At 42.4% G+C, this 25,880-nt stretch overlaps 1 protein-coding gene across 7 annotated transcripts in view; it reads left to right on the forward strand.

Moving 5' to 3' along the window:
- The window catches only part of srcin1a (SRC kinase signaling inhibitor 1a), a 138,093-nt gene that overhangs the window by 70,922 nt on the left and 41,291 nt on the right, over window positions 1–25,880 (forward strand). For all 7 annotated transcript variants that reach the window (XM_071203984.1, XM_071203988.1, XM_071203982.1 and 4 more), the window contains exons 2-3: window positions 20,322–20,351; window positions 21,163–21,509. In XM_071203984.1, coding sequence (XP_071060085.1) covers window positions 20,322–20,351; window positions 21,163–21,509 — 377 coding nt within the window. The remainder of the gene's footprint in view (window positions 1–20,321; window positions 20,352–21,162; window positions 21,510–25,880) is intronic.

Here is a 25,880-nt window from a genome sequence, read left to right on the forward strand (position 1 = left end):
GGCAGTGTTTCTGAGAGCTCCATCTTACCCTCAGTGATGTTTCCCTTTGATATACTTCTTCCTATTTCCTGTGCAGTCACATTGGCCCGACACGAACAGTCGACCTCTGGTATTAGCTCTCTGTGGGAATGTGTTCTCAACATAATGTTCTCGCTATATCAGCAACACAATTCTTGAACAATAGTTTTCTTCTGCTACACACACACAACACACACACCACGCACGCACGCACGCACCATCAGGAAGGACAGGCCTTCAACTCACTCTTCTGTCCAGGGAAACTTTGTGTCCATGAGCCCACACATAATTTGTTTGCCATAAGCTGCTGAACGTCTTCATCTCGCCTCAAAGCAAGATCAACCTCTCTTGAACAGGGAATTGTGGGGATTTAGATTATTTGTTAAACCAAAATCTGAAAATAATCCAATATATGGATAATTAAAAATAAGAAGGACGTTACAGCAAAACACAGAAATCCCCAAATGAATTTAAATCAACAAAATACTGTACTTAGAAAAAAAAAAAGAATATTTTGACGTGCTAATTGATAATTACTTCAATGAAAACTAACCGGTTTGTTTTTACAAACTCAATCATGTCGTTATTCGTGAAATATGAGAACCAGTTGTGGTTTCAATTCTTTATTTGTCAGCTCTCTTTAACGATCAGAGAGAATACATACACATGTTGCCTTCACTTGCTGCCAGTCAGCACAATTGGATTCCCCTCATTAGTCTCTGTAGAACTGACTAAACAGAATGACCATCACCCTATGGATGAACTTCCCAATGAATGAGTTTCTCCCAGTCTGTATCAATGTAAATATTCACTTTAAATTGGAACATTATGTAATTTTAAGGATTCATTCACAAACCTGGAATAACACATTTAACACAACTAATTGAAGTCACTTTGGAGCATCAGAAACACATTTGAATATGTGTAAAGATAGTCATTTCATTCTCTTTGAGTTGATATATTCTTTAAAGCATCCTTCTAATTCTCCCTATGTTCATCACGCAAGACCTTTCCATTATCAAATTGATTTGAAATGATATTAAACTTTATTAGACACAAATCATATAGCCTTTTAAGTATCAAGAGTCTTGAGCAACTCAGTCTGCAGCCTGACATTGTACTCTATATAATAATGGTTGCATATTCCATTCATATTTCGGTCACAGTTGTTTTAATGTTATGATTTGACATTTTACATTTCTTTGCTCAATAAGTCACTAGATTAGGTGGCCGTGAAGACTGAGGGGACCAACAGAAAGATGCGTCTGTTTAAACAGCTACTGGCCGATTCAGGCTTCAGGTCCTGATTGAGCCGTGGCTTCAAGCCTCCTTTATTCATTCCCTGGACTCAGCGACCGCTTTATGCCCCGATGATCCACAGCTGGATCAAAGAGCCATGCTGAGGTCAGCAGGAGGCCACCTGGGAGCCACCTGGGTTTGGGTGGATGCGTGCTGATGCTAAGGGAGACTGGATTTGTGGAGCTTGAAATACTTTGTGTTCGGCTGGGGGTTTTCATGACATGAGGGCAAAGCTGTAGCTAGAGGTGCCATCTACAGACAGAGGAAATGGAGCACTTGTGCACATCTGCTCCAACTGGCCAGAGGGTTAGCAGCAGGTCAGAAACAGAACATCACCAGATGTCAGCTGTACAGCAAAGTGGTTAGATTTTCTAATTAAAGGCAGTGAGAGTGTTACATGTTGAGAGGCTGTGAGAAAGGGATGCAAGAATAAGAGACAGTGCTTTTGGAGAACATGCCGTGAAATATGTTCAAGCTTTTAAGCTTGAAAGTACCTGACTGCTGAAATAGTGTGCTTGTTTTGGGGGGATACGTCCGTCTTAAGGGAGCACTCTGGTAAGATTAATGTCCTGCCATGCAATCCTAGACTCCCTCCTGTCAAACACACGGTCGGAAGCCTATTTATAACCGAAAGCCCACATAAAATCACTAATGAGTCTATGGGTGACAAATGGATTTGGAGGACACCTTGCTCACCCGGCTTCCTCCATTCTGCTCCCTCTACTCCCACTGCTCATCTGGCCTGTGGCCCCCATGACCACTTCTTCCTGAAAGGGATATTTGTGATAGTTTAAAGTGGGTTAATATCCTGCGCTTATTAGCGTATAAACGTATTTAAAACACCTACAAAGAAAGCCTTACCATTAAAATATCATTACCAGTTTAAGCATACTCTATATTTAAATATTTTGACCTCTTTACCGTGCAGCGAGAAATATCTTTTCAACAGGGAGCTGAAGCCATTCTATCCATATAAACAAAGCCAACAGACGAATGGACCAGCACCAGAGGCGTTCCCATACACACAGGTGTTGGAGCTGCTTTCTTCTTTTCTCCCCCCCCCCCCCCCCCCCCCCCCCCCGGCTGCCACCACCCGCCCAAGTATATTTCAGATCTGTGGGAAACACTGAGGACCCCATTAAAAATAACTTGCGGAATGCTTGCCTCAAAAGGTTTATTTTTTTTAAACGCTTTGTTCGTTCAGAAAGAAATTACAGTTGTTTCCCCTATGAAGCCTTGTAGTTTAAAGAGAGCATTGATTGATATGATGGCTTCAGTTCTCTGTAAAAGGACTGTCTCATGGCAAGGTAACAAGGTCATACATGTTTTAAGTATAGTGTACACTTATAATGAAATTGACTTTGTAGGTACTCCTGCCCCATCCACAGCAAAACATTGGTTAGCTTCTTGAACACCATCTACTGGTATGTACGTATGTACACATACTATGGATAAGTAGCTCATACAACCCTATTTCAAAAAGTCCATCTATCTCTTTTAGTTTTTCTTTCCCTCTCACTCCATTATCCTGTGTCAACACATCCCCCTTGTCCCACTTTTACTGGCGCTTCCCCCAGTTTTTGGTTTAGTTTTCAACACACACCTCAGCCATCAATTTGTCTCCTCTTCACCAACCTCTTTCTGCCAGCTTCTGTATTCCCATTTCTCATCTGTAGCTTTCAGTGTCACCCACCTCTATTCTTAGCCTCCCTCTTCCAGTAGCTGCCTTTGACTCTCTGTCTCCAAATCTGTCAATCTCTATATCTCTCTCCCCGTCTCTCAACTAGTTGTGAATCAGTGCTAGCGCTCACTGGATCAGCCATGGGCGCCTCTGCCAAGTGCTCTGGGGCAGAACCCTTAACAATTGTCACAGTTTTCATTCAGCCAACAGGTGGCAAGAAGAAAGGGGAAGGAACTATCACATATAAAGACATTTCTTGATGTCTCTATGTAAATGGTGCCGTTTTCTCACTTGCTAGTATAGGCCCCAGCAAGTATCCTGCTTTTGCTTGTAGGCGAGATAGCCGGTATATTTCTGGTAGTCCGGAGAGGCAGCTTTCCTGTGGATTTGATTGGCAGCGTTAAGATAGAAGTCAAATGTCCAATCATATTGCACTTAGTGTCACTCATGTCATTTTAACTTGGATACATGTTGCTTGTGCTCTGAGAGTCAGTGGATAGGAAATGTTAACATGCCTGCATGAAAGCCCCACAGCTATTGATCCCATCAGGCTAATGTTCCATGTAACTAAAAATAGCCTCGCACGAACACTGTAGGAGGGATTTTTGATCGTAGCATTTAGAGATTTGAAAGTATAGTTGTGTAATGAATCAAAAGTTGCATTTTAAAACGTTTTGACTAACCTTTTTGTTTACTTCCTGGCATTTCTTTAGTCAAAAACAAGGTCAAGTGCCCAATAATACATTTGAACTTGTCTCTTTTTTCGGTTTGATAGATTTTGACAGCTGTGGTTGTGCTAGCAACCTTCTCTAATCCTTGTCCTGCTGCGGTAAGCTGTTTGGGAGCGAGCTGTGACATTGGGGTTAGTCTGGAAGATGACGGAAAGTTTGCTTCTCTTTTCTAACTTTCACAAAACTGCAACTCACAGCGGAACCTCTTTCATACGCGTAGAGATATCATCAACACATTTATATTTAATTGAACTTGTCCAAGCCTGTACCCTTCCTCTGTGGGTAGAACAGAGTACACCTACTTGTTTTTGTTTGGAACTCCAGGCTTTTCTTAGCTGATGTTGTTGTTGTTGCAGTGGGCGCTGTGTTGTGTTGGCAGTGACAGCTTGTTAACGCCTAACTCATCATCTACTTCTCGTCTTGCGTGCCAACTGGCTGCTCATCCCTGTTCACCTACACTAAATCACCACGGAAACCCATGCTTCCCTCTCTCAAAGGCTGCCCCGCCCATTCATCCCCGTGCACACCAACCCACATGATAAGCTCTAAACACATGCGCGCTGATGGAAGAAAGAGTTAGAGGCATGATGGGGAGGAGAAGGAGAATGCGGTGTTGGCAGAAATTGCTGTTACCCTTGATGTATGTGCGCAAAGATCAATGCATGATGATGAGTACATGGAAAACCAGCATCCAAAGATAGACGCACACATGATGTGGCATACATTACTGCATGGCCATTAGTGTCTGGACATTGTAGTAGGACGTCCAAAGACACAAAAGGCAGAGCAATGACAGACGAGCAGGATGTACAAATAAAATGTATGACTCTGGATTATTCACCAATGCCGTACACAACCACAAGGACATTGAATAATGGTGGAGATTGCAGAAAAGGCAGCGGAGCATTAACACAGCATACTGTAAGTGAAACTGAATGGAAGCAATACTAGCTAGAGAAAACATGTATGTATTTATCATGGGAAAAGTGTACAAGATACACGCTTAACAAGCTACTCGCAGCAACGAAACACTTCAAACAGGAAATACTTGACTTGTTACTTATACGTGTTTTATTTCAGGCGTCTAAAACTAATTGTAGACGTGTAAAAACAGTCCATAGGGATCACAACACTTTTTGTTTTCTAAAGAAATCTGTATTTATTGTTTGCCAAGCCCAATATGTAATGAAACTTTTGCAGTTATTAAACATTTTTCAGACATTACAGGAAGATAATTATGTGTTTTTATTTTGGGGGTCTACTATAATGCTTACATTCTAATGTTCATAGAAATACATTATTGTTCTCTTTCTTTTCATTTCTGCTGCTTTCGCCTCTTGAAAAAGGATAACTGATAAATAAATTATGCAAATGAATAGCTTTACCTCACTTATCAGGAAATGTCCATTCCCAATGTCTAAGAGGAAAAAGAGCTTTCCAGCTTTTACTCAGCCATACTCAACTCTATTCATATCACATCTATCGTATGTCTCATATGGATGGGATTTGAGAACCGGTTCCCATTGAGAATGACTCCTAAGTGGCCTATTCTGCATCCTTCAATGACTCCTGATTTCTCCTTTTAATGGTTTCTGATGGTTACGCATGTACAACAATGTAAAGTAGTGCTGTATCACGTTTCATTTTCATTGGGCTGGAGCAATTCAAGTAGAAGACAATTATTATTTAGAAAGGTTAAGTGGTAAATAAAAGAGACTCGAGTCTTGTGTAATATGTTGTTAATCGAATCGATATCAATAACATCTTATCACTTCTCATCCCTAATGTCCCTCGCCATATTTCCACTAGTGTAATTAAAACTTAAAATGTGCCATCCTTCTATTCGCCAAAACAGCAAGATGTACTTTTCATTTCCCTAATTTATAGTGAAAATGGTTGTAATGTCATTTTAGTAGCTGTTTAACAAAGTGCCACACTCAAGTAAAAGTATTTGAGGTGTTAATGTCCTGCTCAGCCCTTTGTCTCACAGACACATGGGCAGTGGGTATACAGTATGTGGAGCAGAAGGTGGAGATGGAGTTTTACTGAGCTGTCTGCATCCTGCTTTGTGATATCCTCTAGGGCAGTGGTTCCCAAACTTTTTGTGCCCAAGGCACACCAAAGGACAAGTACAAATCTCAAGGCACACCTATTGTGCAAAATAGCCCTTATAACACGTGTTATCACTCATATGTATCATGTACAATATCTGTAAATGTGCATAATTATTTACTAATGCCAAATAAAATGTGACAAAGACAACTATATTACTCATGAAATATTTATTAACGAAATATTTCAGAAATTAATTTGAAACTTTATCAAATTAGGCTTCATCAAAGCAGCAACACACTCATGTAAACCAGACAGGTCACAACATTAAAAATGAGGCAAAGGAAACTCAGCAGAAATTCAGCACAGAGAACTGTCAATGCAAAGAAGCTGCATTGTCCATGGTCCTGAACTACAAATTATAAATGTAACATTTCAGCAATCAGCATTGAAACATGTGCTATTGTAAATATTTTTGCCGACTTACAAATTAGTGAGATACATGTGCCTGTCGGGGCGCGCAGCATTTTGTAATCCTTGGTGGCACTGAGGAGAGGCCACTCGCACGTCCTGTTCAACAGAGCCGTGACCTCCTGTCGTTCTTCATGTAAATCAGAGTAGAAAACGCCAACTCCAGAGATGGGGTCGTTACTAAAAAAATGTAATATATTACATATTACTTAAAAAAATAAATAATATATTACACTACTTCGTTACTATCTACATAAAGTAACTCGTTACTTTACTCGCCGAGCACGTACGAACTGCGCATGCGTGAGTGGCAATAACTTTCCTTACCAGCAGGCGGCGGTAGTGTGTATTTGTCATTCAAAACAGGCAACAACCGGAAGACAGAGAAGAAGAACAGACTACGTGATATAAACAAAAAAGCATGTGTTCTTTGCAGGTGTTTGTTGAGGTTTGACGTGGTGTTTCCAGCAGTGGATAACAGCTTCTGGCCTGGACACAGTTTGCACCTCACCGTCACATTCCTGTCTATTCTTCGGACAAACTCAAAATAATGGGCATACCCCCACCCCTCGAAAGTTATCGCTGACTCAGCCATGTTTATGCAGCAGCACTGCACGTGGAGATATGACGCAAATCGCGCAGATTACGTACATATAAACCTACAAAGTACTGATATAGTAAATTAAAAAATAATTATTTTTGTGTAGTTGTATATTGCAATAATAACGTATGGTTGTCACAAAATCCCACGGCACACCCGGACTTGCCTCAAGGCACACCAGTGTGCCGCGGCACACCGTTTGGGAACCACTGCTCTAGGGACAGGTGAAACAAGCAATTACTCTAACAGCCCACTAGGGACTGCTGTGTGCCGCTCATCTCCTCACTCATTCCTGGATCAGAAAGAGGCGTGACAACCCCCCCACTCCCCACTCCCCACTCCCCCTCCTCAAACAGGCTGGAGTTCTGAATATGGGATTTCATCTTTCATCTGTGTCACAGTTTTCATTCCGCTTCAAAGACAGATTGCGTCTTGTATTTATGACACCATGTGTATTTTCTGATCAAGCTGTCCTCTTAGATCAGGGTTTAGGGTTCACTAAAGAACATTATTTAAAAAAGCATGATTTGAAGATATCAATGGGGTTTCATTTAGATTCAGTTAACTTCAGTCCTCTACAACATTTCCTGCAAAGACAGGAACATCCCCCACATAGAGTACATCATATCCTCTCAGTCTCCATGTGTCTGATCTCTGATGACAGACAGCAGTTTGTACTGTGACACTTGACTATCAGCGTCATAACACAGATCTGTGCCATGTTGAGTCGACAACTTGTAAACTCTGCCGCCCTGCTCGTGGCACATCTGTCACTCGCTGCGTCTCGCACCATCATGCTTGCGTGACATTACACCGTGTGCCTGTCGGACTAATATGCGTGTGTGTGTGTTTACCAGCTTTGTGGAACAGCTGACCTGTTGCCACGGCGACCTATCTGCCCTGGCAGCCAATGTCATACTCATCTCCTGTAATTTCTGGCTTTTTTGATTGAGTCTTTTCTTCGTTTTTTTGGAGGTTACTTTTGCCTCCTGCGCTTTTAATTAAAACCAGTTCTGCCAGTAGCATTACAATTAAATGAAGATTTTTTTATCATTTAAAGAGGAGAAAGTCTTACGTATGAACCCCAGCTTATTTTCAAAGAGAAATGATCCCTTTACTGATGAGAAAAGCTGTGCCAAGTTGTGTTTAGCTTTTTGCAGTTCAGACTGAGGCTATCCAGGTCATTCATTGTTTCATCTCCATTGGCGCTCTTCAGTTTAACCTTTGCGACTCTCCCTGAGGACCTCATGTTTGTCCTTGTTTGCAGGGACTCAGCTGCTGTGGCATAGTTTAAGTGCTAATAACCGGCAGCTACGTCTGCACACTGCCAGAAGTCTTGTTCTGTCACAAGCGCTTTCATCGTACATTTCAGAACTCAAAATCATAGCTCATTTAATATCAAATCAAGTACAATGATACTTGTGAATGTTAAACACCCATTAGGTGAAACAGCTGCTGAGGGAAATGTAGTCAAACTGTGTCCCAGTTGTGGTTTTTATCACCTCGAAATTCATTTTCCTCAGTTTCATTGCTCACAGCCACTTCTGTTTGGCCGGAGCTGAATGCGTCCTCTCTGCAACATTCCCCTAGTCTCCATCGCTCCGGCCTACATCTGTTCTGGGAAATCATTTAATCAGACGATGAAAGTGATGAATGAATTTCAATCTGTAATGTAATTCACCACTGTGATTGATAACCCACTGGCCAGAGCCTAACTAATCTGACAACAGAGGTGTTCCTGTGGGAGACTGCTTGTTAGGTTAGCCCATTGGCCCTGTCCGCGATGGGAATGGCAGTGTGCTAATACCCACTACAAGAGGCTTGGCAGCAGGTCTGCCGGGAGAGAAGGCAACAAACCACATGTCAGATGCAGTTTAGTAATCCTGTCCCGTATAGAGGTAACCTTAACCGTGCTGCTCCAACTGCGATCCGCTCATTTAACCAGCAGCGGCGACAAGATTTACTGCAAATTACACATCATTACACGATCATTAGGAATCCTTAGGCTTACAATCCTAGCAGCACAAATCGGGTTTTGGCTTTCACTACTAATAATAATCTTGTTGTGGCGCTTAAGTGTTTAATTAGACAGAAGAACAACAACAAAAATGCTGTGTGCAATTATCCTGCATTCCTACCGCAGCGCCTTGTTTGTTTCTTTGGTACTGGGTACAGAGACATTAGTTCAACTCCTTTCATTATGCACCTGCTGTGTTTACCCAAGGGAGCACTTTCAGAGATTTAAAAACGTGAAAGTTAGTACTTGCAGTATATCATTAAAAAGCCCTCCTTGCTCGCACTCTCCCACAAAGTTTGGACACCTCCCGTTTGCTTGTGACAGTGTTGGCAACATGCCTGCAGAAGGCTGTTGTATAATCAGCCTGATGCTGCCGGTGTGTTGGACTCTGGAGGCGAGACACAGTGAGAGGCCTGCCCTGTCCAGAGCCGGCCTAATGAACCTGCAGCCAGTGAGGCAGTAACAAGGAATACTGTCTTACTGTAAGACCTTTATAGGCTACCAGCAATGTGTTGCTAAACATGCAGCTTGTAATTACTTTTATTTTGTTATAACATTCTGAAAGTAAAATTGATATTTATTTAATCCTTCTGGTCTTGATTTGTACCGTGCAGGTTTGCTAAACATACGGGCTACTTTACAGCACAACTTGTTAACAATTATAGGAAATGACTTGTAGGAATAACATAACAAGGATTCACACATATAGGAAAAGCGCTATAAAAAAGTATTATTATTAAAGCAGATATCAGAAAGTATACAAAGCACAAGCCTAGGCAAAGCATTTACAAGTGTGTTAAAACAATTGTTGAGAAAATGCCGTTAACATTGCAGCCTATTGCAGTATGTTGTTTGCAAAACATTGACTATTGACTAAATGTATTCTACAAAACGGTGTGGTTGGTCTTGATTTGACAACCAAGGTGTATTTGCCTTGTTTAAAGGTAGCCTGTGTCCTCCGCACATCCTTTCTTTTTGGGAACATTTTGTTCACATCCATTACTTGCAACAGTCTTATTCGTCCCTGCCTTTTGTTGTCGCTCTATGTGCTCCCTGCCAGCTGCACAGTAGATCAGTAGAATGTGAAACCATTGACAGAAGCCTGTATGTGTGCACAGGACAAAGAACACAGGGAACCCACACAGGGAAACATTGCTTTGTGTTACAGGTGTTACCTTTTAAAGATGCATGAATATCTGTTTTCCACCTGACCACGTGGGTTCAGGAGAATAACAAGCTGACAGAAACACAACACTGACATGGCCCAATGCCGTTTGTCTCATGTATAATTAAACAATAGCCTTATGCTCCATTACAGGAGACAAAGAGAAATATACAAGTTTATTGAACCCTATTAAGAAAAGGAAAGCTCGTGTTGAGACTGAACCAGAACACTACATTTGTAGGAAGAATTGCAGAGCTGCAGATAATTCTCAGTGGATTCATCACTGCACACGACCCCTTTAACATTACATGTAGCTTTCTGGTAGTTTGTGACTATAAACAAATCGGATAAAATACTTTTCATACTCCCTCCTTCATAATAACCCGGCTCTTCTCATGAATATGCAGATGCTGTGTGAATCAGCTCTGATGAGGAAGGCTTCTTAAATCCTTCACTTATGTCCTAAGATTTTCTTTACTGCTTAAGCTTCTCCACCAAATGTTATCCCATCCGTCACATTTCAGTTACTGGGTCCTCTACATTTTATGCACCAACATGCACATGTCTGTGTGTGTGCACGTGAGTGTGTGCATGCCCCTAAAATTACAGGGCTTATGGGACAGATAATGACCTATTTTCCAGAGTGATTTAGTATGAAGTCCTTGGGAGCCATCGCGGGGCGAACTCTATTACCAGTGACCTCCATCTGAGTGTTCTTTTGACGCTTTTTATTTTTTACTAACAGTGGTTCCACTTCAGGCCAGGCTGTGCAGTGAAGTAGACTTTAGTGTGTGTGTCTTTCCTTTGCAGTGGCAGTGCTTTCCACGTGTTTAAAGTGTTTTCTAAAGGGAGATATGTGGCGATGTGTGAGCTACATACGGAAAAAACAACTAGCAGATTGTGTGTTTTCCTCCACCTGCTCTGACAGAGTGGGGCTGTTTGCATGAGAAGAGTCACTGTCGACCCCTCAGGAGAGTCTGGTCTTTCCATGCTTTGTCTGTGTTTTAGTATTCCTGTGAAGAAAGAAACCGATCTTATCTTTAGTAATTATTGTTTTATTGAAATCAATAGCTGCTAATTGGTGGCTTTTATTTTTTGTTTCGTCAGAATATATCGTTTTTTTATCTGATTGTTTCCTGATACCACCAATCTTCCACGATATGATTTCAATTCAATTATTGAATATATATATATACACAGTGTCTTCCCCTACCATTGTCTTGGAGGGGCGCTGCGCCCTGCCAACGGAGCCCCGCGCCCCCCCTGAAATTATATATTTTTTTATTTTTTATTATTTTTTATATATATATATATAGCAACTAATCTATATCTACTGTCACTTTTCACATTGAACATGTGCTCTTTTATTAAATAAACTCAACACTTTCATTTTAAGTTGTGAGTTTAGTGTTTTTGACCGTAAGAAACACTGATGCATTAACCGATGACAATAATCCACAGCTCCTCTCTCTGCTCCTCTCTCTGCTCCAATAACAATAATCCCCCCCCCCCGCTCAGGCAGCCCCCCCCCAAAGCAGTAAACCTGGGAAACACTGATATATATATAGGCCCAATAATTGAATTGAAATCATATCGTGGAAGATTGGTGGTCTGGTATATATATATATATATATATATATATATATATAGACGATGGATATAAGACGATATCATATGTCCATTTTACTCAACTCATAAAAAGCAAATAAGATAAGACTTGACAATTGTATTGCTGGGGTCTGTAGAGAATGGTGTGCTTGGAAGGAAACAATGACACAGAAAGGCGATGGAATTGAAAAATGCGTCTCTAAAAGAGTTTCAAATGTGTTATTCTGCATAGATGCTATTGGCTCGTTTATCGTTAAATTGACTGATCGTTGCACCCCTACCGTTAAGCTATTCATATTGTTATTGAGTGCGTGATTTCTTAGTGAACTGTAAATGGAGGTTCCCATTATAAATGGAAACATGTAGTGATGGGCAGCAACTCTTAGTAATTAGTTCTTAAACCACCATTAAATACCAAATAGACATGACATGTTTTCATTTGTAAAAACAAGACAAATCCATTGATTCTTTTAAATCACTTGTGTCGCAGTTCAGTGTGGTCATTTTGTGAGGACAAGACAACATTGTTCCCCGACTGCAAAATCATTCTTTGTCTTGTTTTATTGCTTGGCGCGCTGGCCCAGCAGTGTGCTGCATCGTGCTGCATCGCGCTGCATCGCGCTGCATCGCGCTGCATCGCGCTGCATCGCGCTGCATCGCGCTGCATCGTGCTGCATCGCGCTGCATCGTGCTGCATCGTGCTGCATCGCGCTGCATCGTGCTGCATCGCGCTGCATCGCGCTGCATCGCGCTGCATCGCGCTGCATCGTGCTGCATCGTGCTGCATCGCGCTGCATCGTGCTGCATCGTGCTGCTCTGTTGAATCCTTTGGGATTAGCCTGAAGGCTCACTGGGCATTTGAAGCAGTACGTCCATCCCTGACGGCAGCAGGAAGAATTGACCATGTACAGATAGATATTTGTGTGTTTGCTCTGCTATCTAAATGTTGTTTCTTTGTTTTATGTTGTCCACATTTGGGGAGGACATGTTTACCCTTCTGTTGCAGTTTCCTCAGCCTTGCTTTATTTAACTGTACATCAGGTCCCCTCTGGTTACAGAAGAACGGCACAAAGAATGGACATGGGTGTAGAAGGGCTGCCTTAAACTGGAGGACACAGACTTTAGCCTTTGTTTCAGAAAGAATCCACCCTGTTGATATTTATAACTTGAGAAATATTATCAATGAGGTATCAGATACCACCAAGATAGTACACAATGGAATAGTCATCATGTAGCATGTACATGTTGTTCAGGAATATTTGTCTGCACTGCCTGGCGCTCGATGTGTTTATGGTTGTTGTTTATGTACATGTGGCCGTAGACCAAGCTTATTACAGTTCATGTCCTGAATGTGGTTGTGTTGTCAGCAGCTTGAATTTTATGATGACTAAGGCCTGGAGTCGGCTCCCTCCGTCATTCACTGTGTGTAACACCCCCTCTTTAGTTTATGGGCTATAATATTAGAATGATTTGGAAACTAAATGAGTGTCTACATTCTAAATAATAGGTGTCACCACCCCAACACCACCATTGTTCTTGCGTTAATCTGTTTTCTTTTTTACTGGCTAAGCTTTTGCCATTGTTCTGATGGCTTTGCATGGGTGAGGGTAATGAACACTTATTATTACTGCTGAATTCCAATCAACCATAATTATCTAGGGTTTTCTGTGCACTTTCCTGCCTTTCAGAAAGCCACTAGTTTCCAGTCAGCGTTGTGTGGTGAAAATCTACCTTCAATTTTGTATTGTTAATCCGCCATAAGGTTATAAATATTCCACATGTCTTTTCATTACATGATTTGATGTGATGAGATTAGGGCTGCACGATTTTGGGGAAAAATCTAATTGCGATTTTTTTTCTGACAGATATTGTGATTTCATTTGCGATATTTGTTTTTAAGCTACCCAACGGAAGTTTATTGTAAAATGCGGCCAGAACTCCGGCTAGGAAGGTCGTATCAACGTACTCCCATCTGTAGCACCCCCGCAGCCCGAGCTACGAGTGAAAGAACTAAACTTACATGAAACTTCCGTTGGGTTGCTTTAAAGTCAAGCTTCAGTTTAAGATTCACCCTGCAATAGATGTAAAACGTGATGTTTCCTAGATGGTTTGTTTCACCAAACCATGTAGGAAAGCTCCATTGGAAGCCATTTGGAAAAGTATTTCAAAAGCACTTGGCAGGTGATTGGATCAATCTGTCTATCACCTACTATCATGGGCCACTTCTGATTGGTTAACAATGGCTGGTACATGTGGAGCACAGCACTTCTGATTGGTGTGGATGACTGACACACAAGAAGAAAAAAACAACAAAAATGTCGCAGGCTTTGTGATTTGATAATTGCATCATTTAAAATCGCGATTTCGATTTCAAATCGATTAATCGTTCAGCCCTAGATGAGATGACAACAACGAATGACTCTAGGTATATGCCTAAGTTTGGTGGCTTATTAAACAATAAATAAAATGCCTGGAGGTTGATTTAAGCTGCTCTCCATGCAGTGCAGGTCTCTGACTGAGCCCCTGCCACCTTTCTCTACCAGTCAATGCTGAGCCCTGTGGAGATCAGAGGTCCAGGCCTCTCTGTCAGAGGAGGTGCAGCTGTTTGAAGTAGCTCAGTATGCAGGCAGGCATGGAGGCTGTCCAAACGTCTTATTTTCCATTTCAATCACTCCGCTCCCTCTATCTAGCATCTCATTGAAGGCAGCATCCGCCTAGTGAGGTAAGCTGAGCAGCTCTGATGTAATGAGGTGTGGCTGGAGCTCCTTCCTGACACCCAGTCGCAGCAGTGCGCTGACTGACTTTAATTAAGAGGCTTTCTCACCTGCTGGCGGACCTCTGTTGTTCATGAAAAAGACAGCCGGCTTTTAGCAAGATGACAAGTGAACAAAGAGGTGCATTATGATGTTACTACCCCCACCAGCAGCACCCAGTCTGTCACATTTATATATATCCAGCTTCTGTTGCATTTTTCCTCCAGACAAATTCACACATGCATTTTAGTTTTCAGCTCCAGACGGCCCCATAGAGCTGTGGAGCCGTAGCATGCTCGATTTGTCTGAGTGCGTGCCTTTGTGTATATAGGTGCTTTTTCTGCTGCAATTTTAACTAGGCTGCCTCCACAGTAGTCCCCAGTGTTGCCCTGGGAAACTAAAGTCGAAAGTGGGTGGGTCGTAGACGGCTGATGGATAGACAGGGAAGAGCAATAGGTGAACAAGATGGCCGTGTCAATCATCTTATTTTCCATGTATTAGGAGGACTAATCAAGAGGGCATGATCAGCTTGTGTGGAGCAACAGATTGCAGTTGCTTCTGTCAGTTTTTAATGTGAGCCTATCACCGTCTCCGCCCGTTGCTTCGTCAGACAATGCAGACACGTAGGCGTTGAGCTTTTCTGAAGTCTTGCTATCAATCCCCAAGCGTCAATTTCACCCCTTTTAACTCTCCTCTCCTGCCACCGCGGTGCCTCTGAGCTTTCAGAGAATACCTTAATGGAGAGAGAAAAAAAGAGTGAAGTGCACAAGCCGCTGCTTTTATGTACCTTTTTACCTGGAGCCTCATTGTTGCATGTGAAGAGAGAAAACAAATCCAGCTCGAACACTACAAGAATGAGATCGGAGAGATGTAAACAAATGTTACGCTTTCAAGTTTAGTCGCTTTATGCTGTTTTCTTTATTGGAACTCGAGTGTCTACTACTTGCTGTAGTACATTTCAAGGTCTGTTTCATAGCGTACCTTGCCAGTCCTTTTGCAGGATTTGTAATTATTTAGCAGGGGAAGTCTTCGTAGAAATAACATCCTAAAGAGTCGACAGCAGCACGTTATGGTTAAGGCCCAACTGTCCTCATATTCCTGTGGGTGATATTGCCCACAGCTGTCATTTTTAAGGTTTAATATTATGTGAAATGCAACCCCCTAATAGGTTCTTGAGTTTCTAGAAGCCTGATTGGTGGTCATACAGGAGGGTATTTCTATTCCCGCCATGCCCCTCTCCTTCTAGTTATTTGTTTAAACTGTTCCCACTGGAGCGAATAGAGTTACAATTGCCAACAGCTTCAAGCCTTGCTGATTGGCTTATTTCCTGTTGCCTGTAGCATTCATTGACATGCCCGATTAGCAGTTTGCAGCCACTTCTACTTGATTTGACCTCTTCCCTCATTCCGGTTAATATTCAGCTGGTCTATCCCACCTATGCTGTCACGTCCGGCATCCCACAAGGAGCCCTGTCATGCTCGCAGTAAAGTAGGCTCTGTATCGGATGGAGAAGCCTTGCCTTCCTCAAACATCTGCATAACGACACACCTTCAGGGGGAGGACATCGCATGGAGAACTAGCTCAACATGGAAGAATAAAAGAGGAGACTTGAGAATAGATACGATGGAGGATTTAATGCTTGGTTTAAATATTACCATTAAAAGATTAAAAGCCACTACATAGTAATCTGATATTGAACACAGATCAAAGATAACTACACGTTTTTTTCTTGGTATAACATTTTCAACAGAACCACACAGAGGCAAACATCAATGACCCGTATAATAATTGAATTAATCCATATATTTGATCAAATGTCAATGAATAAACGGATCTAGTGTAAATCTAGTTTTGAATACAGAATCATTTAAAGTGACAGAGAGGACTCTTACTTTGGCATTTTATTAGCAGGCGTCAATACAATTATCTATATAAACTTGTCTGATTAAATAAAAAGTGATGCCTTTCATAGATCGTGTAGGTGAGCATATCTGAAGTGTAAACACACTTTAACGTTGTCTCAATGTTCTGCATAGAAAGTTCTGTCTCGTGGACTTCATTAAACCTGCGATATCATTTTCGATTTAATACCTTCTTGTTTATGTATTCACTGATGGCACTTCTTATCCCTGATGTTTAACCGGTGCGCAGGCGAGACTATTTAAATCACAGAGAGAAGACCTTGTGCTGTACTGTATGTGCCTCAGAGTTGACAGACACTATTCAGAGACTCATTTTCAGTACACATTAATTATTAACATTTCTACATCACAAAACACTTCACATCAATCCGTCTGGTCTCTGCGAAACCTTTGTTTCTAAAACTTTTTCCACTTTGTATTCAATCTAAAATAGGGATGTCCCGATCACCTTTTTTTGCTCCAGATCCGATTCCGATCATTTGATTTTGACAATCTGCCGATACCGATTTTTCCCGATCCGATCTTTATGCAATGCATTAAGAGAAAAAAAAGGTAACAGATAACGGCTGGTCATCTAACGCGATGAATTCAGCTATCTTGGCTGTTATTGTGTTGGCCTTTTCACTGTTCTGGGGCAGTTTCTCTTTCCTTTTGAAAGTCTCTGAAAGTGTCGGTTGTTTCAGTGCCCGTACCTGAGTGGCCGCTGTGTACTCGCCGTGTTGTTGTTGGTGTTTGTTTCTCAGGTAGCGTATTAGATTGGTCGTGTTGAACGTAGCTCTGTTCTTTCCACCACACGGAACCTCTGCCTTGCAAACATTGCATCTGGCTGTTACACTGCCTTCACTTTCAATTTTATAATACTTCCAAACTCCTGACATTTTCTCTGTCCCGACTCCCGAGTCACCAGCTGAACGTAGCCTCTCGTTAGCTTACTGCTACTATTAGACACTGCGCCCTGCCCACTCTGTTGCCAGATTTCAGAGAAATAAGCAACCAGGTCTATGAAAACAAGCCCAAAGAAAGCAACACATACATGATGTTGTGTAATTTTAAACCAAAACTAAGTCCTCAGGATGACTTTAAGACGTGAACATGGTCATTTTTGTTTTGTAACATTAAATAATAATAAAAAAAAATTATAAAAAACAAAAACAAAAAAATCCCGATCCCCGATTTTTTTCTCCCGATCCCCGATTTTTTGAAAATCACGTGATCGGCTCCGATCCCCGATCACGTGATCGGATCGGGACATCTCTAATCTAAAACATATAGTCGCTCCAATAGAAAAATAATCTCATATTTCATCTTTTCAAATTTGAATTATTGCCTTATGTCTCATTTATGATGGTTTACTTAATATATTTGTGTTTTGGACAGAAAGTGTATATTAGCATCCTCCTAAGTACATACTGTACATGCGTTTTCAAATAAAAATAATAATACACAAGTATTTAATGTAGCCTTAAACTGCTGCATTTTTGGCCAACAGGAAGAGAGTTGAAGTACCTCTGAATTTGGATTAAGCTATTAAAGAATCCTGCCCTGTTTGTGCAGTCTGCAGCTCCTTCTGACACTGGAGCTACTTTACACCCCTCCACTCCCTCTGACCCACTTGTTTAACATGCCTACATTATAAAGCTACACCGCCTCCAAATCCATCAAAGCAAACCCACTTTCCTCACCGTGTGATTCTCCACACCTTATGTCCATGCATACGATGAGCGGCAGCTCCTCTCCCCAATTTAAAGTCAAGTTCAGCAGGAAACTGTATATCAAAAGTTACCTTTCCTTTTGGAAATATGTGGTCCAGGATATTGCTTTGATGATACAGAATATTATGTTTGTGTGATGATATTTGTGGTGGGTGAGTTGGCAAATGCCTCATGACACGGACTGATTTTCACTACATGTAAAAATAACCTCCTGAAGGCGGTGTAGACTGGCGAATCAGAAGAAAGTGTATTAAATAGAAATGTTTTACTTTTCATTCCAATAAATATGAATCCATTTGTCATTGTTTTTATGGATCAGCTTCAAACAGTGGTTTAACCTCCCCTGAAGAAAGGCGGTTTTAAGCTTTTTTGCATAAAGATAGTAACAACAAATGGAGATGGACTCCCGGTTGTATTGGAGGTTTTATTATTTTTGCCTTGTAGTATCTTTTTCTCCATGCAGGTCATTTCTCCCTGCCTGTTTGTCTTATTTATCTCTTAAGTCCCTCCGCAGTTGGCTGTTTTATTTGGGCAGGTGAAAGCTCTTGACTGTGCTCCCGATCTTTGGCAGTGCAGCCGAGGCCTCATTGGCTGAGCTCAAATTCCATCGGTCCTGATTGTGGCCTCACGTTGTCATTCAGATCTTCTATTATTTCGTCGACCAACATGCTACATCTTTTCCTGAAGGTTCTCCGTCTATAAAGCAGCAATTTGGCCTGCCGGAGATCCAGACTTACTGACAACAATCCCTGCTTTCTCGCGATAGATCGGTCACCGGAAGCCCACCCCATTAAGGCTCTTTTATGTACGTTTAAATTACGCTGCCATTGCGTGGGTTTGCACAGATTGTTTTGGCTGTCAGGGTTATTGTCTGCCAGTTTATGTGGAAATACATAAGCTGCGAATGAAAGTAAAGATGAATAACTTTCTATTCTTGCTTTGCTGCCCACACATCTCTTTCTCCCGCTGTGCTGCTCATGCTGGTGGCTTTGTACACAACTCAAGAAAGAACCATAAACTGCAGAAAGTTTTCAGGCTGTATTCCAAACCAGTGGTACAAAGAGATGCAAATCTTTAAAAAGTAGAGTTAATTTCCTTTGGCAAGACATCAGCTTGTTTAGCATTTTTAACTTCTCTAAGGACTTAAACTTTATGCGGTTGATAAGGCTGCATTGTTTTGTCGACGCAGTGTTACATTATCTTCGTAGTTTTATGTTTATCTAGAGGCAGCATAGCCTACTCAGATTTTCACTGCATGTTGTGGATGCTCGGTCACAATAATAAGCCTCATAGGCCCGGCTTTGCCAGCCATTGTAATGGGGCCCTTGTGTCAGGTCCTTGTTAGCTGATTGACAATAAGCTCCGGCCTAATGAAGTGTAAACCAGAGATCTGGGAGTCTGCGAGTGGGCCAGATGAACATGACCGGCAGCCTTTATGCGCAGCAAAGAGCTCAATGCTAATGCTATTAGCCAGGAAGTCAGTCCATTGCGCTTCACCCCTTCTGAGTTTATCAGCACTTCATAATATGGTGGATGTAAGGGCACAGTGTTGAAACAGTTGAGTGTGATATCTCTCCGAGGATGAATAGAGAGAGAAATGGGTTCACGATGGGCATGCGGACGGATTGCAGCTATGTTGAAATGATCACAGACCTTCTGCCCTTTACAGGCTTCCTCTGTGTTAAGGTGTGTCCACTGGAGAGCGTTGCAGCTCCGTTGGGCCCCCATCTGGCTGGCTTCCTCTCTTCCTGCGCGTTTATAACAGTCCATTTGCTGCTCCTGCCCCGAGGAGCCGTCCTCTGCTGCTTACTCACTCAGCTCCTGCTAATGCTGCTGATGAGCCCTTAATATACAGATGGTCCACTTCATGCAGCCTTATTAAGCCTCAGCACTTTTTATACTCTGCTTCTCACCAGTTGTATCCATTTTGGATTTTAACATTTTCTCTACCATGCTTTAAATTAGATGTTTATACAGTTAATTTGCTATTTGGTCCACTATGAGTACATGAACTACAAACAATTTCTGTGTGTAAAAATGCACGATGTTCTATATTCATTTACCATTCTAGAGGTTATTATAAGACACTTAGTATCCATAGCCAACCACCATTTCTCCATATGTTAACCCTTATAATGCATATATAATGCATTAACTAGTTGTAATTCAGAGAAAGTGCTATCATTTCCTGATGGCTCTTTGCTGATGCTCATGTGATGGTGTCCTGGTGTGTTTGTCGGCACCGCTGTGCACAAACACGCAAATTAACCATTTGCATGTTTCTCTTCTAGCCAACGCCGGGGCCTGTTATGCTAAGCAAGGTAACTCACCGGGCGAATGGCTCCCTGCTCTTCCATTATGCTTACATTTTAATTTTTCAGTCACTTATCTTTTTCTGTTACCATACCGTCTCCTTCCAGCTGTCTCCTTTTTGCTCATGCTTTCAATAGTGTTTCTTTTCAATTAGAGCGCTGATAAAAGGCCACAGGCTGTCAGAGTGATGCGCCTCTCCTCCAAGAGACGGTGAGAATATGTAGAGTAAGTGGCAGAGAATGTCAAGGGATGGAGGGAACTCTCAGATAGATGGACAGTAGTTGGTGAAAGAGAACAAGGACATTTATAAAGGAAGTGTTGCCTCATGTTCCCAACTGACTTTCCATTTCCTCAATTTTCAGCATTTTGCTTCTCTGTGTTTCCAAAGGAAACAACGTAAGACACTTGAAATGACAAGCAGGCATATCACAATGGAACATCCAGCCAAACAAATACAGTCCCATCCTCTTGCTTTGATCTATTGCAGAAGCATTTTACTTTCTCATTTTTCTTCCCTTCAGAACTTGAAATCAATAATTCTGCAGGGAAATGCTACATCCTGGTGGCACATAGTCTAACATCCAATTCAATGTTGTCACTCTCTCTCTCTCTCTCTCTCTCTCTCTCTCTCCTGTCCTCTCTGCCTTTTCCCCCCACTCTTTGCTCCCTTTGTTTCCACCCATGTTTGCCTGCTGTGTGTGCATGCACGTCTTCACCCTGAAATCTTTCTGCATGCGTGTGTGGGTGTCGAATCACCTCACACTTTCCAACCCTTCCCTCTTCCTTCCTTTCCCTTATCCCTATGTCCTCATCCCACAGATCCCGAGCGTGGTGGCAGTCACATGATCTCCACAGATGACCTGGAGTATCCGCGAGAGTACCGGACGTTGGGGAACAGCGCTCGCCGCTTCTCCAATGTCGGCCTTGTGCACACGTCGGAGCACCGGCACACGGTCACGGCGGCCCAGAGCCTGGAGGCCCTCACCAACCTGCACAAGGTGGACATGGAGCGCAAGAGGGACGCCTTCATGGACCACCTGAAGAGCAAGTACCAGCAGCAGCAGCAACTGCAGCATCCGCATCACAGCCCACACCACACCCCACCCTCTCCCTCAGCCTCCCACGCCAGCATGAGGGGGACGTCAGAGCGGGCTGCACGAGAACAGGTAAAAAGTCATACCTGGGGAATGGGATTCTGTTTTTCTTTCAGGACTATCCTGTCAGAGATACTGTACGTGGAAAACTGATCAATACTGTCAATTTGATTAGAGACAAAAATATGTCACATGTAGACAGGCCTATTTTACATGCACACGTAACACTGTAGGTGAGGTATCATCAGGTTGTCTCTCGTCAGGACAATTTCTACACATTGTGCTAATTGAGAGAGAGAGAATAAGGAAAGGCTGTCAGAGGGTCTTTGTATGGGGGTTATTAGAGGTTGTCATTAAACTGTCACAGCCAAGCTTTCTTTGTTTTATTTTCTGCAGCCAGGACTTTACATAGACTGGTTCTGTTGAGGTGTGAAGGAGGATGGGAAGTCACACACTTTATGAATGTTTAAATGCTAATGCTGTTCTCTAAACAATTAGGGATAATGTTTCTCCTTTGCTTTCTGTCTCTTATCGATTATTCTCCCCCATAAGATGTAGTTTATCATTTGACCACTTTCACAGACTGACATGCACAGGTACACACACACACACACACACACACACACACACACACACACACACACACACACACACACACACACACACACACACACACACACACACACACACACACACACACACACACACATGCACACGCGCACACACACACACACACACACACTCTCTCATTGTGTGAGCTCTACTGCTGCTATCGAGGAAAAAGGGTTAGATTTAGTGTAAAGACATGACAGAAAAGAACATCAGGGGAGAGAAGAGAATGAAAGGGAGAGAGAGAGCAATTGAGTGAGTGAGAGCAAGCAAGGGAGGGCGGGTGATAGGCAGGTGGAGTCCATAGTTGCCGTGGCAACCTCTCCCATAAATGGCAAGTAGGGATATCGCGTTGCAAAGGTCAGGTTGTACGAAGAGAGCAAGAATTGTGCAATGATGAAGACCGAAGGGAGAGAGAATTAACGAGACAGAGGTAAATAAAAAAAAAAGCCGGGAGAGTGGACAGATGCAAAAGTATTTTCCGTTTACGGGGAGGCAGCAGCAGAACCTGGGATTTCTTGTCATCTCGTGGATGTGCAGAGCATGGACAGCGAGGAGCGAGGGAGGGGGGGAGGAGGAGCTGGAGAGGAGCGCAGCGCAGCAGCCAGTCAAGCAGCCCGCTGCTCAATTAGCCAACACCAGCAGGAGCCAGCCACCCATCTGCGAAGGAGTTAATCGGCTGGTGTTGTAATGAATTAAATAAAGAGTTTCCGCCGCATGTGCTACTAGAGAGCAAGACAGACAGACAGACAGAGAGAGAGAGAGGGGGAGAGTTAGAGAGAGAGGGGGAGAGAGGTGGCCTGAGCGAAGGGAGAGGGAGGGTGAGACGGGCAAAAAACACCATGAGGCATCGCTGCACCTGACCGACAGCCTGGGATGACTGGAGTAGTGGACAGGTGCACTGCAGGTGAGACGGGACTGCAAGCTGGAGGCTGTTGTAGAGAAGGGTGTGTGTGTGTGTGTGTGTGTTTGTGTCTGATAAGGATGCACGAGCTAGGATTAGATTCCACGCCTGTTGTGTTTATGCTGGTTGTTGTGGTGACGGGCGCTGCATATGCTCGGCAGGCTAGACGAAGGCTGAATGGACGATAGTGTAGACTGCACACAGCCTCTTGTGCAGCCTTTATTTTCCGTGGTGGCTAGTGTAGGTGTATTTTAAATGACACACAGAAGGGGACAGGGGCTGCGGTAACGTCGGGATGCCAAACCGGAGGAGGATTGAAGGGGGGAAAGAGTAAAGCGTGGTTGAGATTAGAGGGGGGCGGGGGTGCAGAAAGGATGACGACATGAGAAAGAGCCGGAGGTGGAGGAGGGGTGCAGCGAGTGCAGCCTGCTTTACATGCCGGTCAGGTAATGCAGCGCTACGCTCTGTGAGGCTACGTCTTCCTGTTGGAGCTCTGTGGACAACTCACACATGTATTCCTGGGTGTCTCTACGTGCATTCAGCTCTTTAGCCCCAGGTTTAATCTCGGGGCTCACAACGTGTTAAATTCAACAGGAGGTTAAATATGACAAGGTGCACATTTGAGCTAATTAGTAGAGCCTCATTGGAGAGTTTTGTCTCATCAGGGATTATGTCTGAATGAATTAGTGTGATAACGGTTGGCAGTATAAAATGATGTCTTTGAATAATTTCCGCACAAAATAAAATGCATAATAATTGCTAGGATGGAGAAGTGTTAAGGGGTTCTAACAACGTCAGCTGAGCAACAGTTAAAACAACACGAGACGGGGGATTGTGAATGTGTTGATGTTCCCTGAAAACTGTGAGTGAGCCTCATTAAAGCACAGAGAGAACACCCTGGCAGAGACAAACACACCACAAGACCACGAATGACTTCCGCACCGTTAAAGCCAGCCTTCAGAGTCATTTCGCTTTGTGGGGAAATAATATCATTAACATTGTCTAAACAAGTGAACGGCATTTATTTATGATGCTCCAATGCTGCCTCGAAGCCGCTCTGGATTCAACAGATTGTCAAGGACGAAGCTTTACTGAATAAACGACTGACACATGGCCAGGTTATCAAGGCCAACATGAGTCCAACCTTCCCTCATGTCTTATCTTATCACCAGTGACCTACTTTACCCATGATCCCTCACACCTGAGTCTTACTGAGAATTAGCTTTCTGTCTTTTATAAAGGTGTTCTAATATTAACCCAAAATGAAGAGTTTAATTCTTTAATTCTCCTTGACAGGCGACCATATTACCTAAAAAAACAAAGCAGAAAAAACTACCCTGGAGACATAAATTCTCCTTAGCGTCACATCGAAGAGTTCTCCTACTAATATTTGCTTCGACATATGTTGGTAGAAATGTATATGCTATGGGAAAGAAATAAGTGTGGGTGGAGATTATGCTCCATATAATTTTGAGTCACACTTAATGTTAGAGTGTCTAGGCAGATATATCACACAAACCTTTTTTTTACGTCTCAAAGTAAAACTGTAAAAACAGTACAGCTACATTATTTGGCAGACAGAAAATTGTGAGCTACTTTTACTCCTCTTTTTTTTGTTTTTTGCAGTATATAGATTTAGCACATTTTAACATTATTATATGCTTACCTTTAACCTTTGTGTGCTGTTTGGGTCTCTGGGACCCATTTTCAGTGTTTACTAAAAGAAAATGTATGCAATTTAATTATTTTAACCTGCTTTATTTGGGGGTGGACCTCACATCCTAGGGGGGTCCGGGGGCATACAACCCCGGGAAGATTTTTTTTTTAAATGTTGAAGTTAAAGGTGGGGTAGGTAATTTTGGAGAAACCAGCTTGAGTGCACTAGAATTTGAAAATACACAACCGGAAAAAATCTGCCACTTCCTTACAGAGCCCCTCCTCCAACACACACACGAACGCGCACATGACCAATGAGGGCACGAGATGTTTGTGCACAGATGGAAGGCCATCCAGTTATTTTAGCTGGGCCGGCTAAAATTATTGGTCGTGCTTTTTACAGCTCCACAGATGACATTTTTTTATGTATTTATTGTCAAAGCATTTCATATATTCATTGCTATCAGGATGTTGAGAGCATTCCATGGAATATAACAAAATGTGTTTCTGAAATAAATTACATACCCCACCTTTAACTACAAATGAGTATATTATAGATATATTACCTAGAGCTAACAGTTAGTATTTAGTATAGAAGCTGAACACAGACTTTTCTTGCATATTAACTACCAAATATCTTGAAGGAGTACATGCAGTATGCTTTTAGTGTGTAGTATAAATTGGGACACAGATCAGGCTTCTTTTAATACATAAGTGGTTACGAACGAGAATAGTTTTGCCTGGTTTCAATGCCGTCAATAGGTTAATCTAGTTCTGTATTTAATTTAAAAGAAAGCTTCAGTGCTGTTTAGACAAGACTCATAGCGCCGAGCTCTGTGGCGCCGAGTACAATTGTGTGCTACACATGTGGAGCCACACACACTGGTGTGTGTCCGTCCATGTGTGATCATCTCAGGGTGCAATAAAGAGCAGGCAACAATGCAAATAATTATTAAAAAGTTTCAATTCAGAATCAAGGCATCGTCTGATCGGCTCTTCTGATTGACCTTTATAGAGACCACAAATCCAAGTCTTGACAACTAATACCAAGTGTTGACCCTTGGTGGGCAATCAATTGTTGCACCAAACCTGATCAAAACTTCAGTAAAGCCAACATAACATGTAATAAAAGGTGAGACATGCACAACACAAAAGATTACAAATATTAGCATTATTATTTAATCATCGCTGAGTGTACTTTTGCCCAGGAACCATTACCACTTAAGCAACAAATTGCACTACAGAACATTAATAAGAGAGAAAAAAACTAGACA

This window comes from Pseudochaenichthys georgianus, chromosome 8 (assembly GCF_902827115.2).
Source record: "Pseudochaenichthys georgianus chromosome 8, fPseGeo1.2, whole genome shotgun sequence".
NCBI lineage: Eukaryota > Metazoa > Chordata > Actinopteri > Perciformes > Channichthyidae > Pseudochaenichthys > Pseudochaenichthys georgianus.